The sequence below is a fragment of the Misgurnus anguillicaudatus genome, chromosome 11 (genome assembly GCF_027580225.2).
Source record: "Misgurnus anguillicaudatus chromosome 11, ASM2758022v2, whole genome shotgun sequence".
NCBI classification, from domain to species: domain Eukaryota; kingdom Metazoa; phylum Chordata; class Actinopteri; order Cypriniformes; family Cobitidae; genus Misgurnus; species Misgurnus anguillicaudatus.
This window is the reverse complement of record NC_073347.2, coordinates 4,881,577-4,898,031: the sequence shown is the minus strand read 5'-3', so window position 1 is coordinate 4,898,031 and position 16,455 is coordinate 4,881,577. Positions and strand designations below refer to the sequence as shown.

At 36.1% G+C, this 16,455-nt stretch overlaps 1 protein-coding gene across 1 annotated transcript; it reads left to right on the top strand.

Annotated features, from left to right (window-relative positions):
- The first annotated feature begins 3,507 nt into the window (after window positions 1-3,507).
- Window positions 3,508-12,334, top strand: LOC129416383 (uncharacterized). Its single transcript, XM_073873633.1, has 12 exons — window positions 3,508-3,700; window positions 5,289-5,459; window positions 5,868-5,971; window positions 6,684-7,773; window positions 7,940-8,040; window positions 8,217-8,267; window positions 8,388-8,772; window positions 8,859-9,035; window positions 9,361-9,490; window positions 9,597-9,722; window positions 9,856-9,945; window positions 10,529-12,334. The coding sequence occupies exons 1-10, from the start codon at window positions 3,508-3,510 to the stop codon at window positions 9,634-9,636; spliced, it is 2,442 nt and encodes an 813-aa protein (XP_073729734.1). The 3' UTR covers window positions 9,637-9,722; window positions 9,856-9,945; window positions 10,529-12,334.
- Window positions 12,335-16,455: the final 4,121 nt, after the last annotated feature.

Below are 16,455 nucleotides of genomic sequence, written 5' to 3'. Positions count from 1 at the left end.
TCACCTTGTTTAGGAGATGAGGTTGCTGGAGGCATCAGTTTAAAGAGAGAGAGAGAGAGGCACAGAAATTTTCACAGGTGAGCAATGAAAAATGAATGTTTTTAGTTTGTGAAAGAGGTATATGAAGGAAGAGAGGGTGTGTTTGTGTCATGGGTGGTGCTTAATTCCATCCCAGGTGCACATACGCGTGTTTCTGGTGTTTTTATATCAAATTTAAAATGTTATCCATCCCCCACACTTTTAAAAAGCTTGCTACGCCCCTGATGCTATTAGTTTTATTTCGGTTTTCCTTTTTTTTATTTTATTAAAAATATTAACTAACTTGCTTACCATGTCAACTATCTGATATTGCAATCCTTCGTTTAAAGATCTTTATAAATTACCTTGATCTATAACGAGATGAGTCCTGTCCACCGGATTTACAGCACCTGAATTCCCCAGCGTTTATCTTGCCTGCCTGTGACACGCAGATTTTCAGATGCACACCCAGAGTTTTTTTTCTGGCTACGGGTCACGCTTCTTGAATGCGATGAACAAAATCGTATGGTATAGTACGATTTAATCTATTCGTATTAATTAGCACGAAATCCCTGCAACACAGGGCTGTGTTAAATGCGATGAACTAATCATACGATTTCGTACGAGCCAGCTCGTATGATTTCATACGATTTAGCCACTTCGCGTGAGATAGGGTTGCAACGATATACTCAATATTACATGTGTTTAGTATATTTCCAGCAACAAGATCTTTGAGGAACATAGAATGTGGTTTTATTGTTTTATTGTCCAGCTCCAAAAACACACTCTTGTCCATCTGCCCTACACTACGATGTATATATGATTTCCAAATTATATATGCAAGTATTAAACGGCAATAAATGTCTCATCTATCTCTATGGCTCTGGCTGAGGCTTTCTCCACTTCTCCCCAAAACGTAAAAACGTAAAAAAATAGTGGTCTTTAAGACCATTTTTGAGACATAAAAAAAATGATATATATCTTGAGTGATTCATGTACTCGATAGTGGTGTTTAACCTGCAACACCCCTTTTATGAATCTGATGCATAAAATATATAAAAACAAGAAAATAAGATATGTGGGGGAAAATATGAGTATTACCAGCAATGTTGAGCATTAAGTTATTTGGCAAACATAAGGCATTTGTAATTATAAAGCGTTTGCACCCGCGTGTGTGTGTGTGTGTGTGTGTGTGTTTTCTCCTTGCGATGTAAAATAGGCCTTCAACTGAAACAGATAATCACTGGAGTCCATTCCCGACTCCCGAGCGACCACATTCAACATAACAAGTAATTTGTTATAATGTACAATTTTGTTTCTGAAATAGTTTTGTGCTGTTGTGTGCAGATAAGTTTTGAATTGATAGTCATGTAGTATGTAGTGCTCTTTCTTATTTTGTTATCATGTGTCTATTTGGATTCTCTAGGTGCACATTTTTTGTTTGGAAAAAAGCTCACAGAAACTAAAACCAGATGTATGCAGCTTTGCCAGGCGTGCAGCACCAGCGTAAACCAGCTAAGACCACTCGTCTAAGCTTTCAGTCTGGTAAAGCTGGTTTTTCAATCTGAACAGCTAAAAGTGGACTCTAAAAACCTCTCTAAAACCAGCCTGCTACACCAGCTAAAACCAAACTGGGAGACCAGATCAACTAGGTTAGGTTGGTTTTAGCTGTTTTTCAGTAGGCAATGTTTATCCCTATACTAAAGTTATCCTCATTGTGATATGTCTTTGAATAATCTCTTATTATTATCACACAGGTCCACGTGCTCGTCTCCACTCAAACCTTTGCAGAGAAATGAAACAGTGACTGCATGTTTGATCTACAGTCGCCACCTAGTGGTGATAAAAATGAATAGCATTAACAGAAAGTATGACTTCAACATGTTTTTGGTGGTATGGTACAGTGCTTTATATAGATTAATGGTATATGGTACAGTCTACTTTAGCTTAAAGGTAAATTTAACAGTGAATGAAGATAATTTTTAAACTGTGTTTAGATGTTGTTCAATAAAGTTCAGAGTATCAGTGAAGCAAGTTTGAGAGATTTCTACATAAAATCTATAATTTAAACAATATAATCTTGATATCTTTAACAAGGTAAATTTTTAAATAAGGCCTATCTCTATTTACAGTTGTTTTATGCCACATTTAACCTCCTAAGACCTGGATGTCACATATGTGGACATCAATGTTTTTGTTGTTTGCACCATAATACTTAATTCTGTGTAACTGGAACCTGTTATACACAAACATGGACAAATACACTGCTTCATGTTCTAAGAAAAATATTTGGTTATTATATTTATTGGTTCCCCAAAATAGCTGGTAAAAATCTGGAAAAAAAAGTCAAACCAAAGCTCGGGTTCAGGAGGTTAATTTAGGCTTCATGTTATTTGACCAATGATAGGAGATTGTTGCATAAAGTTGGTTTGGGCAGAAAAAATAATTTTGGTAGTGGAAACATTTTTTAGATCTTTTCCTCTCATCTCATATTTTGTCCACCACCATGACCCTTTAGTCTCTGTGGTGGTTCTTCATCAGTCAACATGTCAAATGTCCTTTAATGTGTTTGGGAATTAATATTAAGTAGTGTTTAGTGAATTTAACCCTGCAGTAAACCCAGCAATATGTAACTCTGTTGATGCTTTAACTGCTGTAAGGGATGAGGGATTATTAGCTAACTTAATGTCTGTTTTTGCCAGTGTTTAACTATTTGATATGTGTGAAGGATTTTGAGCAATGAAAAACCTTTCGTATGTATCATGCATTAAAAGATATGACCTTTGATGCCTTTTGATGATTTAAATAAAATCTCCATACAATCTGAGCATGTCTGTGTTTTACTCTCGACTAATAGTCTTTTCTTTTAACATTACTGGTAATTAACATAGCGCCATCTAATGGTTGTAAATGAATAACACAATAGGTCTAAATATATTAATACAAAATAGCATCTATACATACTGTAAAATACATTTTAAAAAGTAGTAATAAGCATTAAGACATATTAAAGAGATTTTATTCATATATATATATATATATATCTACAATAAAAAGTCCAAACGTTGTAAATAGTTTTAATTAAACAACACAGGGGACATAAATATATATATAACTCATCACAGTTGAACCGTAAACAGAACAAAGTCATTAAACTCCATGACAACCATACTGTAGAACACATCGTTGTCATGGAGACATTATGACATCACAATCGGTGCCTATAAAACGCTCAGCCAGATGAAACTGGTATCATTTGACTGATCTGAACGCTTGCCTTTGGTTGACTCCGAACGCTACTGTACAGATTTTCAAGTGAATTTGCAGACTTTCAAATAGTTCGCAACTTTAAACTGCTTGACGCACTGTGTACGGACAGACAGTTTACTTAGATTTCAACCCTCAGTGAACCGAGTCTAAGCACAGTTAAGTCTGCAGTTATCTTTTCACATCATGTTTCGTCCTGTAACACCATTGTCCGACAAGGACATGGAAGGAGCTGATGTTGAAAATATGGATTTTAATCTGCCGAATGCTGTGCCGAACTTTGACTATGTCCCTGATTTCGGACTTTCGTCACAAGTCGGGCGCGCTGCCGGTTCTTTAAATCCATTTGAAGGAGGAGAGGAGGAGGAGGAGATGGTGGATGTTTATCCAACACATGAGGCGAAACGCCAAAAAGGTAAGATGCGAGTTAAAGCAAAAAGTCTGACTTTCATGCTGATAAGTTTACATATAGTTATTGTGTTGTTAATGCACGCGTACATGTAGACACACCAGGTGGTGCTCGTGTACTTGATATTTTACCCGCCGTTTTTCTTGACCGGCAGAATACGCAAACAAATTTTGACTCCATTAATTTAACAAAAAGCGACCAAAATTAATAAAACATCCTCACAATTTAAGATAAGAATTACGCCGTATGAGGTCTGGTTTTTTATTATCCCTCACGAAAATTAACTGGTTTTTATGAGGTAAAAGTGTAGTAACCATGTTTATTGGTGTATTGAGTACTATTAGCAAAGCCATGGTTATTTTGTGGTAACAATGGTTTTAATAAAGTACCGTTAACCATTTGTTGGATGTAAATGTTTCATTTTCGTAAGGGATGTATAACATAATAAATAGTTAGCAGTGCATACTGTTGTTATCCAGACTTTTTTTTTGTTCATTTACTGAAGCCAATGTTGTGTGTTATTTTTATTTTTGCTTGCTTGTTTTCTCATGATCACAACTTAATTTCTCGTTATCTCAAGTTAACAAAAGTTGTATTTTTTGTGATGTGATGAAAGCTCTTGGGTTCTTAATATGTATGTACATGAACGGGTTGTATTGTTTGAAGACAGCAGAGGTATATTTTGGTAAATTAGGGGATGAACAAATTAGGTTTTACTTAGATCAGGGATTCGTTTAAGATGAAATCGATTCGTCAGTATGTAGTTGACAAATTGATAGTGGTGAATTTAGGGACCGTCTCTAAAGTTACTCCTTAATATACACGTTTCTACTTTATACAGCATTTAAATGGAATAACTTTTAGTCAACAAACAGTCACAAACCCAACTGTGTTCATATGGTTGTCGGCTATAATGTACACTTTTACTTATATAGTTATTAATATAATTGTTAATTACTATTAAAGATAGAATCGTGTACATTATTACTTTGAAGATGGTCCCTAAATTCACACACATTATGGGGTGGTTTCCCGGGAAGAGATATCTTAAACCAGGACTAGGCCTTAATTTATTTAGGAAATATAACTAGTTTTAACAAACATGCCTTACTAAAAACATTACTTGTGTGCATTTTGAGGCAAAACAAAGGGCACTGATGTATTTTAAGATATGTCAGTGCAAGTTCCTTTCAGTTTGGACAGCTCTTATTTATATATCTTATAAGTCTTTATGTAATTATTAGCTACACGTATGCATCAGCAGTTCACTTTAAAATACACTAAATATTATGGACAGGAAATTACATTATGACATTTGGATTGTCAGGATAACAACTTTTTGTTATCTCGAGATCCCCAGAAAATAAAGTCATGATCACGAGAAAAGCAAAAATAATATTAATGCACGTTCTCTCTTGGCTTCAATACAATTTAGACAAAAAGAAAAATTATAATTTCAAATGAAGGCATTACTTTATTGAATTATTTTGTACAGTTGAATAAATAATAGATTAAAAGAAGTGACACGTTTTAGACACATATTGATCACTTCAGTTAAAGCATTCATTTCATAACATTATTTATTGAATTGCAGTGTTGGGATGGAGATGTGATGATGGTGGAATGGATTTTGTCCTACCAAGTGCGGTCCCTGACATTGTCCCGAACAACGGACATTTGTTAGAGAGACGCGCCGGGAGTTCACATCCACGAGGAGGAGTAAAGGAGTTTACTCCTGCATTTGAGGAGGCGAACAGCCCCACAGGTCAGATGGAAATTTTGTGTTCCTGACAATCTTTAAATCTGTACCATGTTTGTTCCTCAATAGTTTTGTTGGCCCTTGCAGATACTGATATCTTACTACATTAAAGTCAGTAAAATAAAGCATCTTACAATAAGAAATTAAGTTTAGACCATTTTTCTAGTGTGTTTTAAACTCTTATTTTAACAGCATTATTAATGCAATAATCATTGCTGTATTTTTAGGAATTTGTTATGAAGAATTAGATACTCAATTACATATACATATTTAATCAAAGAGTATCTGAGTGGACAGTTTATTAAATGTGTTTATTAAGTATTATTACTGAGCACGGTTCTTTGTCATTCTCTTTTGTCATAATGAATTTTCTAATAGTTTATCATTTGTTTTTGTTTTTCTTTTTTGGTGTAGAAAAATGCGAGAATAAAGTCTTGAAATCATTAAAGAAGGCATGGAAGACTGTAAGGCGCCCATTCCTTCATAATGATAAAGTGGAAACACTGATTCCTTCAGAGGTTTGTTACATCATTTTATTTTTCTACAACTATCTGTCCATTTATAGACATGTTTCCATCCAGGTTTTGTTATCGACCAAGTGAATATGCGTAAAAAAAGGTTTTCTATTCAAATGGTGTCCGTTGTGATATCACGAATGATGAAAGCGACATTACTTTTGGTGTATCACAAAAAATCTGATCTTGAGCAAATTATCTACCTAATTTCTCTAATGCTTTTACAATAAAAGCTTAGCCAGGTCCAGTCTGATGTTTGTGGTCTCGGTAATTTAAAATAAATGTGCTTTCACCAAAGGGACCCGATTATGAGGAGAAAAAATGTAATATTTAGGAGAATAAACATGAATAATTTTATGGATAAGTGATTGACATTTCAGCACTTCATGAAGTAAGTTCAGTGCAGCTCTGTGTATATGGAGGATTGACTCTGCAAATCAAAACAGAAAGTCTCAGGCTGCAATAAGAGCGCCTATTGTTTGCTGTTATGCCCTTCAGAGGTTGCGCGTGATGAAGATCTATCATGTGACATCACATTTATTTGCGTTAAAGCTATTTTTTTATTTATATATTTTTTTGAGGTATTCACATTGCGTTTATGCGCTAAAGCATTTTTTTGCTAAAAAGCCTTGGATGGAAACATGGCTTCTAAACATGTCTGGAAACATTTATCTGTCTGTCTGTCTGTCTGACCCACCTCTGGTCTTCTCCACAGCTTAATGCAGATTCAGATAATCCTAATGTAAAGGATGGTGCTGGTCTGGCCAGCTCTGAATTAAACAATAAGATCAAACCGGAAAAACAACGAATGGCATTCTTTGACTGTCTCCGGAGGGGCAAGGTGGAGTCAGTGCCGACTCCCCTGCTTAAAGCGGATCCAGCTATTCCTGATGTTAGGGAAGTTGTTGATCCTGCATCACAGTCAAAGACCTACGTTGGTCCGAAGAAACAGAAACAAAAGGCTTCAAAGAGCCGCAAATCTAACCTCCAGGGAGAAAAAGTGACTGTTGTGCCAACTCAACAGCCCAAGGCTATTTCAGATATTCCTGTTGGCATGGATGTTCCTGCTCTGGCCGGCCCCCAATCAAAACCAAAGATTCGTCCGGATAAACGCATGACATTGACGCAACGCTTCTTTGGATGCTTCCGGAGGGGCAAAGTGGAGTCGATGCCGACTTCACAGATTGAGGCGGATCCAGCTATCCCTGATGCCAGGGAAGTTGTTGATCTGGCAAATTCTCAATCGAAGAGTGTTGGCTTAAAGAAACAAAAACAAAAGGCTTCAAAGAGCCGCTCATTTCACAACCCTTGGAGTAAAAAAGGGAAGAGTAAAGTGAAAAAAGATGCCGATCCAGCTATTCCTGATGCCATGGATGGTGCGGATCTGGCCAGTTTTGGTGGCATCGCTGCAGCCAATGCCAGGCTACAGACGTTAGGTGCCATCCCAGAGAATATTGGGTCAAAAGATGTTGGAAATCTTGAGGCAAAAGGTGGTAAAAATCCCAGGCCAAAAGCTTTTGGAAATCTCAGACTTCCTTGGTTTTTTAATGCAAAAATAACTAAAAATCCTGGACCAAAAGAAGAAGGAAATCCTGGGGCAAAAGAAGAAGGAAATCCTGGACCAAAAGAAGAAGGAAATCCTGGACCAAAAGAAGAAGGAAATCCTGAAGCAAAAGCCCTTGAAAATCCCAGAAATCCCTTGTCAGAAGATGATAAAGTTGTCAGGCCAAAAGTTATAGATGTTGTTCAACAAGCTTCTGAACCGCCAAGCGAGAAGAAACCAGCTGATCCCTCAGTGCCTAAAGGTGAGTGTACTGACTTCATTACTCCTACGGTGGGTTGCACCAATATGTGAAATGGTTTCTTCATCATATTCTTCTGTACCTGGAAATGTATGCTGTACCTTACATCTGTGAGTATATGAGTGTTAACATGTACTGTCACCTCATCATTTTTCTGTGTGTTTTTCAGAGCCTTTATATTGTAAATATCAATTCTTGGGGGATGAAGTGCTTGGGAAAGGTTGCTTTGGCAAAGTGTGCAAAGGGATCCGTATATCGGATGACACTCCGGTAATGCACTCGTATTTATATCAAACACAATGTTTGCTGAAATTTGTATGTCCACTTGATCTAAACCATGTTTTAAAATTTGTAGATTCTCAAACCTTAAAGTTATGTGTGCAGTGTCAGGTGAGCCGCTTCAGTCAGCTCAAGAGAAATTAACTTTTGTTGTTTTCTCTTTACAGGTTGCCATCAAGCAAATAAGCAAACGAAAGAATGAAAGGACTCTTCAGATTGTAAGTTGTCATAAAATTTGATGAAGTGAACTAAACAGAAAATAGACAGTATAGCAATTACGCACCAATACAAGATATTTGTTTTATCTAATTGTAATTTGTTGACCATTTTTTCTTCAGCCTGGATACCCCAAACCACTTATTACAGAAGTGGCGCTGATGCTTAAGTTAGGAGAAGCGCCCTCATGCCCCAATGTCATACAGATGTATGACTGGTACGAGACTAAACACTTTTACACGCTCGTGTTGGAGTACCCACTGCACAGCCAATCCTTGTTGCATTTTGTTACAAATCATGGAAGACTAAGTGAAAATACAGCAAGACATCTCATGCGTCAGGCGGTACTGGCAGTGCAACACTGTCTGGATAATGGAGTTTTCCACACCGACATCCATCCCGGAAACTTCTTAGTGCAGCAATCTACAATGAGCCTGAAGTTAATTGACTTTGGGGCTGGACATTATCTGACGCATGATGATGTCTGTGATTCCTGTGACTTTAGGGGTGAGCTGAATTTTTTTTTATATAGCGGAGTATTGAAACCTGCTGTTTCTTTTACAAAATGACTCAACATGATGTTTTGTGTACAGGAGCTCTATGTTGCACCCCGCCTGAGATCTACACGGTTCAGAAATTCCACGCCGTGCCAGCAAACGTCTGGGCCTTAGGTTCTGTGCTGTACTTCATGGTGCTTGCATCTTTCCCAAGTGCTTTATACGAATTTAATTCCAGGAATCTGAAGACAATTGAGAAGGATTTATCAAAGGGTGAGTGAAAATGACTGATCAACATGCACACACAAAGCCACAATAAATATTATCAGAGGATACGGTCTGTCTGGCAAGATGTTAGATTTTATTGTGTTTAGCTAAACAGTCATTTAGTGGCTCGCCGATGTATTACATCACTGTGCCATCATCTTAACCTGAGGTACTGTCTGTCTGTGACCAGGGGCCCTTTAGATGATAGACAGACAGACAGACTTTTTTGCAGTATTATTAAATGACAACAAAAGCGTCTCTTTATGCCGTGATCATTATTGTCATTTGTGTGTCATGATGACTAACCAGCTCTCTCCTAAATCTTGTACAGAAATCTGTGATCTGTTAAGTGGTTGCCTGGCCCTGAATCCAAGTGATCGTCCGACGCTCAAGCAGATCTTAGATCATGACTGGTTTAAAACTGAGTCTGACGAAGAAGAGCTACTCGTATACAAAATGAGGTAACAGACCAATTAGGAAACTACATTTTGCAGATTACATGCTTTTTATTTTGTGTAGTTAGTTGTATAGTAAGATTGTTTTAAATGTACATTTTCATCACTACAGGGCACTATCCACAGAAAATAAAAAGGATGAAGCTGAATGACTGAAGAAGAGGGGAATGATTGGAGATGCTGTTTTCATCATCCTGAGACATATGGAGTTTGCTAATCATGTTTACGGATAAATAAGGTAATAAATTAATGCTTTTTTAACTATCCGTTTGATCACATTATTTAATGGCATTATAATGTATAAGTTAACAGCTGTGTGTTAGATGTTGTTTAACCAACACTTCTGCATTTGTCCTCTTGTGTCTCTCTAGTTTCTATAACCATAAAGCGAGAATAGCACAGACATTTATAGGGCCACAATTTCTCAGGAGGAACACATTTTTGCACACTTTCTGCATAATGTAAGTACACAACTGCATTTATCTTTGTATATTTTATTACAAAAATTATACATATTGTGCACTGGCGGCCGGTGACTTATTTTTTCCGAAGGCGCTTGATGCGAAGTTCAAGTTCGTCACAACGTTTATGTAGCCCATCATGTGTGTGGTTCGTAATTTCAAATGATGTGTTCTGCACGTCGAGAGATCTTATGTGCATCACATGTATGGTCTTATTTTGACCAGATACAGTGCCAGATACTTGCATAATCTCATGGGTAATCAAAGTTTACTGTTAAGGGAGTGTCTTGCGTGAATTTGTGAACGTGAGCGTCTCTTTAATCATAAATGGTTTTGACGCGTGTTCAGCAGGAACTTATTTTGACAAAACACATGATGCACATGGTTAACATGACGCAACAAACAAATATTTTAAAAATGCGAAACACATGACACTCCGAACACTTATTTTGAATTAGCGTCCCTCGGATGAGCAGTCACGAGCCGCCACTGATATTGTGGCTTTAAGGTTCTAGATAGGCTATACTATAAATATGATGACTAAAAATTAAATGTTGACATTTCCTTTCTTTCTCATCTTCAGGTTTTATTTCAGCCTCAGTCGTCATGACCACAGACCGCTGGCTGAATGTCTGATGCAGATCCTGTCTCATCCTTGAACACATTAAAAAAAAATGTTTTAATTCTTAAAGCGACACCATGTAATTTTTCAACCTTCATAATAAATTTTCAAGACCCTTGTGATAGTACATAGACTTTAAATAGGTTGAATGACATGTCTACCATAGCCTGACGGGGTCTGTATCACTTTTACTCGTATTTTAAAACTTAGGGTTTCTGGTAGTAACCAGAGCACAAAAAAAACTACAAAATTCGACTGCTTTACGGCATACGTCACTTCCGACACACAATTTGTTTTTAACGTGAATTTTGCTGGAGGCTTACTTAAGGAATGTAGAGAGCAGCTTATATTATGTGACTCTGTGGCACAGTCTTTAGCGTCACGGACCTATGACACGGGCGACCAGGGTTCGATTCCCCTTTAAGGCAATTTTTTATATAAACTCTTGATTCATACATAAATGCGATGTTCTTTATAAATGACGGCGATTATCTTGCATATAGTTCCCTGTATTCACATGCGGTGTTCGCATATTTACCTTTCTTTTACTGTGTCTATGATATTTACATTACAATCCAGGATGCAATAGCAGTCAAACTTGCTCAAACTCACACAGTGTAAAACCAAACCCTATTCATTCACCAATCAGATCCAAGCGTTTCTCTCTTCCTCATTTGCTGCGTTCCGCTGTCACTCACGTGACGTATTACAAAGCGGCAGCCTTTAGGTCTGCTTGGACCACATCGGTTTACTTGAATAAATAAATATCCTGATTTAATGATTAAAAGATGTCCTTCTGATGAAGCGTTGGATGTAGATTTTACTATGTATGAACTAAAGATGGCACTAGGGGGAGTTAAACATTCATCGCCTGGAAAAGATGATATATGTTATATTATGATTCAACATCTATCAGATAGGTCTTTAAAGATTATTCTTAATCTTTTTAATAAGATATGGAATGCAGGAAAGATTCCTTCCTCTTGGAAGCATGGAATAGTTGTACCTGTTGGCAAACCTGGAAAGGATAAATCTAATCCTATTAATTATAGGCCAATTGCTTTAACCTCTAATTTATGCAAGTTGATGGAAAAAATGATCATACGTAGGCTAAATTATATATTGGAAATAAAAGGTCTGTTATCACCATATCAGAATGGATTTAGGGCAGGACGGAATACTATGGACGCTGTTTTGAGTTTAGAAGCAGATGTTAGGAAAGCTCAGGCAAATAAAGAAGTTTTGATAGGGGTTTTATTTGATATTGAGAAAGCATATGATATGCTTTGGAAAGAAGGACTTTTAATTAAACTTAAATGTATGGGAATTGGAGGAAAGATGTACAATTGGATTATGGATTTCCTTCTAGAAAGAACTATACAAGTTAGAATAGGATTAGAGTATTCAGCGACTTATAGGATTGATAATGGAACTCCGCAAGGGAGTGTATGTAGCCCAGTATTTTTTAATATAATGATTAATGATATTTTTAGTAACATTGAGAATGACATTGGAAGGGCATTATTTGCAGATGATGGGGCAATATGGAAAAGAGGGCGTAATATTGCATGTGTGTCCCAAAAGTTACAAAAATCTGTAGATAAAGTGGAGATATGGGCAAATAATTGGAGTTTTAGATTGTCTGTGGCTAAAACTCAGGTTATATGTTTTACTAAAGGGAAGAAAGTACCTGAAGTTAGATTAAAGTTGTACAATCAGGAGCTGGAGCAAGTCCCGGTGGTTAAATATCTTGGTGTATGGATGGATTCTAGATTGACATTTGCAACTCATGCTAAAAAGGTGATTAATAAATGTAAAACAGGAGTAAATATTTTAAGATGTTTATCTGGAATAGAATGGGGAGCTTGTAGGTTGTCTTTGAAAAGAATATATTGTACTTTGATAAGACCTAGTTTAGATTACGGAAGTATTGTATTTGGATTTGCATCTGAAACTACTATGAAAAAGATTGAAACAATACAAAATCAAGCTTTAAGAATATGTTGTGGGGCGTTTAAAACATCTCCCATTTCAGCTTTACAGGTAGAGGTAGGGGAAGCTCCTTTACACCTTCGTAGGTATAAATTGAGAATGAACTATTGGGTTAATTTAAGAGGACATAAAGAGTCTCATCCAGTAAAGGGGGTAAATGTAGAGTTTTGGGAGCATGGAAATAAAAACATTAAAAGTTTTGGATGGATTGCTAATAGGGAAGCAGAAGTAGTGGGTATTGCTGACTGTAATGTTACTCCAACTGTGATCGTATCTAGAATCCCACCTTGGTTTTTTCCTATGCCAATTGTAGATTTTCAAATTCATACAAAAATGAAAAAGGAGGACGATACCCCTAAGAACATAATTGCACAACAATATGTAGAGCAGAATTATTCCTCATGGCTACATATATACACTGATGGTTCGAAAGACCCGATCTCTGGTAGAACTGCTGCTGCAGTATATATCCCGCAGTTTAAAACTAGTATTAAAAAAAGAATATCAGATCATCTATCTGTGTACGCAACAGAATTAATTGCTATGGTGCTAGCCCTTCAGTGGGTAGAGGATGTAAAACCAAGCTTAGTAACAATTTGTTCTGATTCTTACGCAGCATAAATGAGTCTTACTAGTGGACTAAAATCATCAAGGCAAGACATTATATTTGAGATACTTGCTAGTTTGTTAAGAGTTAGTAATGTAAGTTTGATAACATTTTTGTGGGTTCCTGCTCATGTGGGAGTGGAGGGGAATGAAGTGGTTGATAAACTAGCTAAAGAAGCTCTGAAACATTCAGAAATAGATGTCCAAATTACTTTGAGCAAAAATGAAGTTAAAGGGAAAATTAAAGAATTCATAAAAAACAAATGGCAAGAGGCATGGAATTGTGACAGCAAGGGTAGGTTTATGTATAACATTCAACAGAAAGTAGGAAATGGAAGATATGTTGTCAGGAACAGAAAAGAAGATACAGCAATTTCTCGCATCCGAATGGGTCATACTAGATTGAATCATTCTTTGTTTAAAATAGGAAAACATGAATCAGGGCAATGTAATTATTGTATTCAGCCAGAAACCATAGAACATGTAGTAATAAAGTGTAAGAAATATGAGAATGAAAGGTTAAAACTCATCAATGAAGTTATTAAAAATATGGGTGTTGAAGCATTCAATTTGATAAATATATTGAAAGAACAAGAAAAACAAAGTATTATATATGGTTCTATAATAAAATATATTAAAGAAATAGGAGTATTTGATAGAATTTAACTTTTTTTTTTTATACTTTTATGCGAATGTCATATGCTTACCAGTGCTTCACACTCCAGTCCAGTTGGTGGCGGTAAATGCACCATAAGTTGGTTGGCCATCCGCCATAAAAAGTCAATAGAAGAAGAATCGGTTTACTTGGATTTGGAGCGACAATTTTCACACAAAAGAGAGGAAAAACGAGCGCCATTGCGGAAAATCCTGGTGGCGAGGGAGAGAGAGAGGGAGACGATGCAACAATATTTGTTTGGGAAAGGGCAAGGAAATACTTCTGGTCGTTTCTGAATTGGAAGGCTGCAGCCTCCGGAGGTCAAACATGCAGGCTGCATACGTCATCAAGTCTGGTTTATTAAGGTAAACTGAGCAATACATTCGCAAGTCATAAGCATACTGCAACAATTTACGATTAACTAAGTATAATAGTCAACTTTGTAATTGTTAATATTGTGAAATAAGACAGTCTTGATGACGTATACAGCTTAGAAATACGACATCTGGAGGCTGCAACCTTCAGGTTGAGAAATGGCTTCTGCCACGACGAGTTCCTCATCAGAAAGTTGTAACATGACTGCGTTTCTCCCTGTTGTCTCGAGATGTTGATCGTTTAGCGTTTTAAATGTTTAGTTTTAAGTTTAGTTTTAAGGTTGGCCAGTTCCTTTCCTTTGCAACAGTGCTGCGGCGCTTGTGGGCTCTAGGGGCGCTAGAAGTGAAAAATACATGTCTAGCACCCCCTAGTGGCCAAAAAGTTTTATGGTGTGCCTTTAATGTTTTTATATTTTCAAGTTGTATAATAAAGTATTTAATATATAGTATGTCCTCTATCAGCTGTGTCTGGCTCTCTCTCTAGGCTTTTTTTCCTCCTAGGAGTTTAGGGAGTCAGGTTTAACTTAGATCTCTTTTCTATACATTACATTATCACAAGGCTCGATAGTTCAGTTTAATCTTTGCAACTTTTGTTGTCCCTTGATTTTTCTGTGTTTTTCCTTTTTTTTATTAATGTAAAGCTGCTTTGAAATAATTAAACAATTGTGAAAATTGCTACAGTATAAAATTAAATTGAATATGGAAGACTTTTCTTTAGCAGATGTTTTAATTTGTTTTTTTTTTTTACTTTTTTATTTGATCAAACTGATTAACTTGGTTACTTATGTACATGTTTTTCATATGCAATATCAAACCCTTGACCTTGGTATGAAATACTGGGAGTTAACGTAGTAAATCCAATCAGACACAATGTTAAACCTGATGCTGTTTTAACCCAAATAAATAAGTACACTTGACCTAAACCTTAAAATATACCCTTCATTACTCTGTTTTAGTTTAATTTGCATGATTTCTCTCAATCATCGAGACATTTTGATTAACTTATTTTATTTAAATCTGTGGATTGAACATTTCACCAATCATGCATAAATTAAACTGCTACTCTGCAGCTATTTCTGTTATCACTGTTGGCTATTATTTTTGTTGTAAAGTTAAGAGCTGATTAAAAGTACATTACTTTACGAAATACATGTAATATATATTTATGATAATATAATTGCAATTGGCCTTAAATGAATCTAGAATAAACTTGAAATGATTGAAGTGCTCGAAAGATCTGCTGGGGAAAACATAAAAGCATCAAGATCTCACTCCAAACATTTTGCACTTTTTACACAATTGCAAGATTTTGTTAAAATACAAGTTTTTGGGAAAAATTACAGATTTAACTTAACTTAAAGCCATTAAGTCAAAGTGTATTCTGTTTTTTTTTTAGGGCAAATAGATTATTAAGACTTTTACCGTTTTTTTAATTATACACATGTTTGTCATTAAATCTGTCTATAAATAAAAACTAGAGAAAATTGTAGGGTTATGAACTTATAATAGTAAAAACCGTCCAAAGTTCGCCTAAATCATATTAGACACTGCTCATCTGTGATCAACTCCCCCTACTGGTGAACTATCTTCAGACTGGATTTGGCGTTTAATTATCATTATTTGTTATTATTATAATTATAATAATTACTGACAACGGTCTATTAACAGTGCTTTTATCCCTCTTTTATTTGATTAAATGTCGTCACCTCTTTGACTTTGTGTCAAATGCCTTTCTTACAAAAAGATAAATTTCAATGAGCTTTACCATTTGAAATAATTCCTAAAACCTATTTTGCATATCTAAATGTTAGCAGGTGCACGTTAGCTTAGCAGGTATTAGCTTAGCACACCATCAAAACAGGAGAACTGGTGGGATTTTTTTGCTACAAACTGACTTTATAACAGAAGTCGAGTGTTTTAACCATAGATATGTATATAAAGGCTAGATGGCTCGTCCGCGCTGCTGGCCAATTGAGTGCAACGTCCGCATTTTGGCGGCCATCTTACGACAGGGCGCTTGCTCACTCGTAGCATTGAGTTTTAATGATGCAGGTACTTTTAAATGACCATAATTGCTTAATTTTTTACCGATTTTCAAACGGTTTGGTTTGTTATAAACGTCAAAGATGTACCTATGACACTGCATACCTATACTAAAAATAAAAAATAAATTAATGAAACATGTTAAAGCATCCAGAATTGTAGGAGCCAAATCGAGCTTTGTGTTAATTTTATATTTCTTTCTTGTCAGTAGTAGTAAG

Coding starts and splice junctions, on each gene's coding strand:
- LOC129416383 (XM_073873633.1), top strand. CDS start 3,508: ATGGAAGGAGCTGATGTTGAAAATATGGATTTTAATCTGCCGAATGCT. Junction 8,268..8,387: donor ATGAAAGGACTCTTCAGATT/GTAAGTTGTCAT, acceptor TTTTTTCTTCAG/CCTGGATACCCCAAACCACT. Junction 8,773..8,858: donor TGATTCCTGTGACTTTAGGG/GTGAGCTGAATT, acceptor TTTTGTGTACAG/GAGCTCTATGTTGCACCCCG.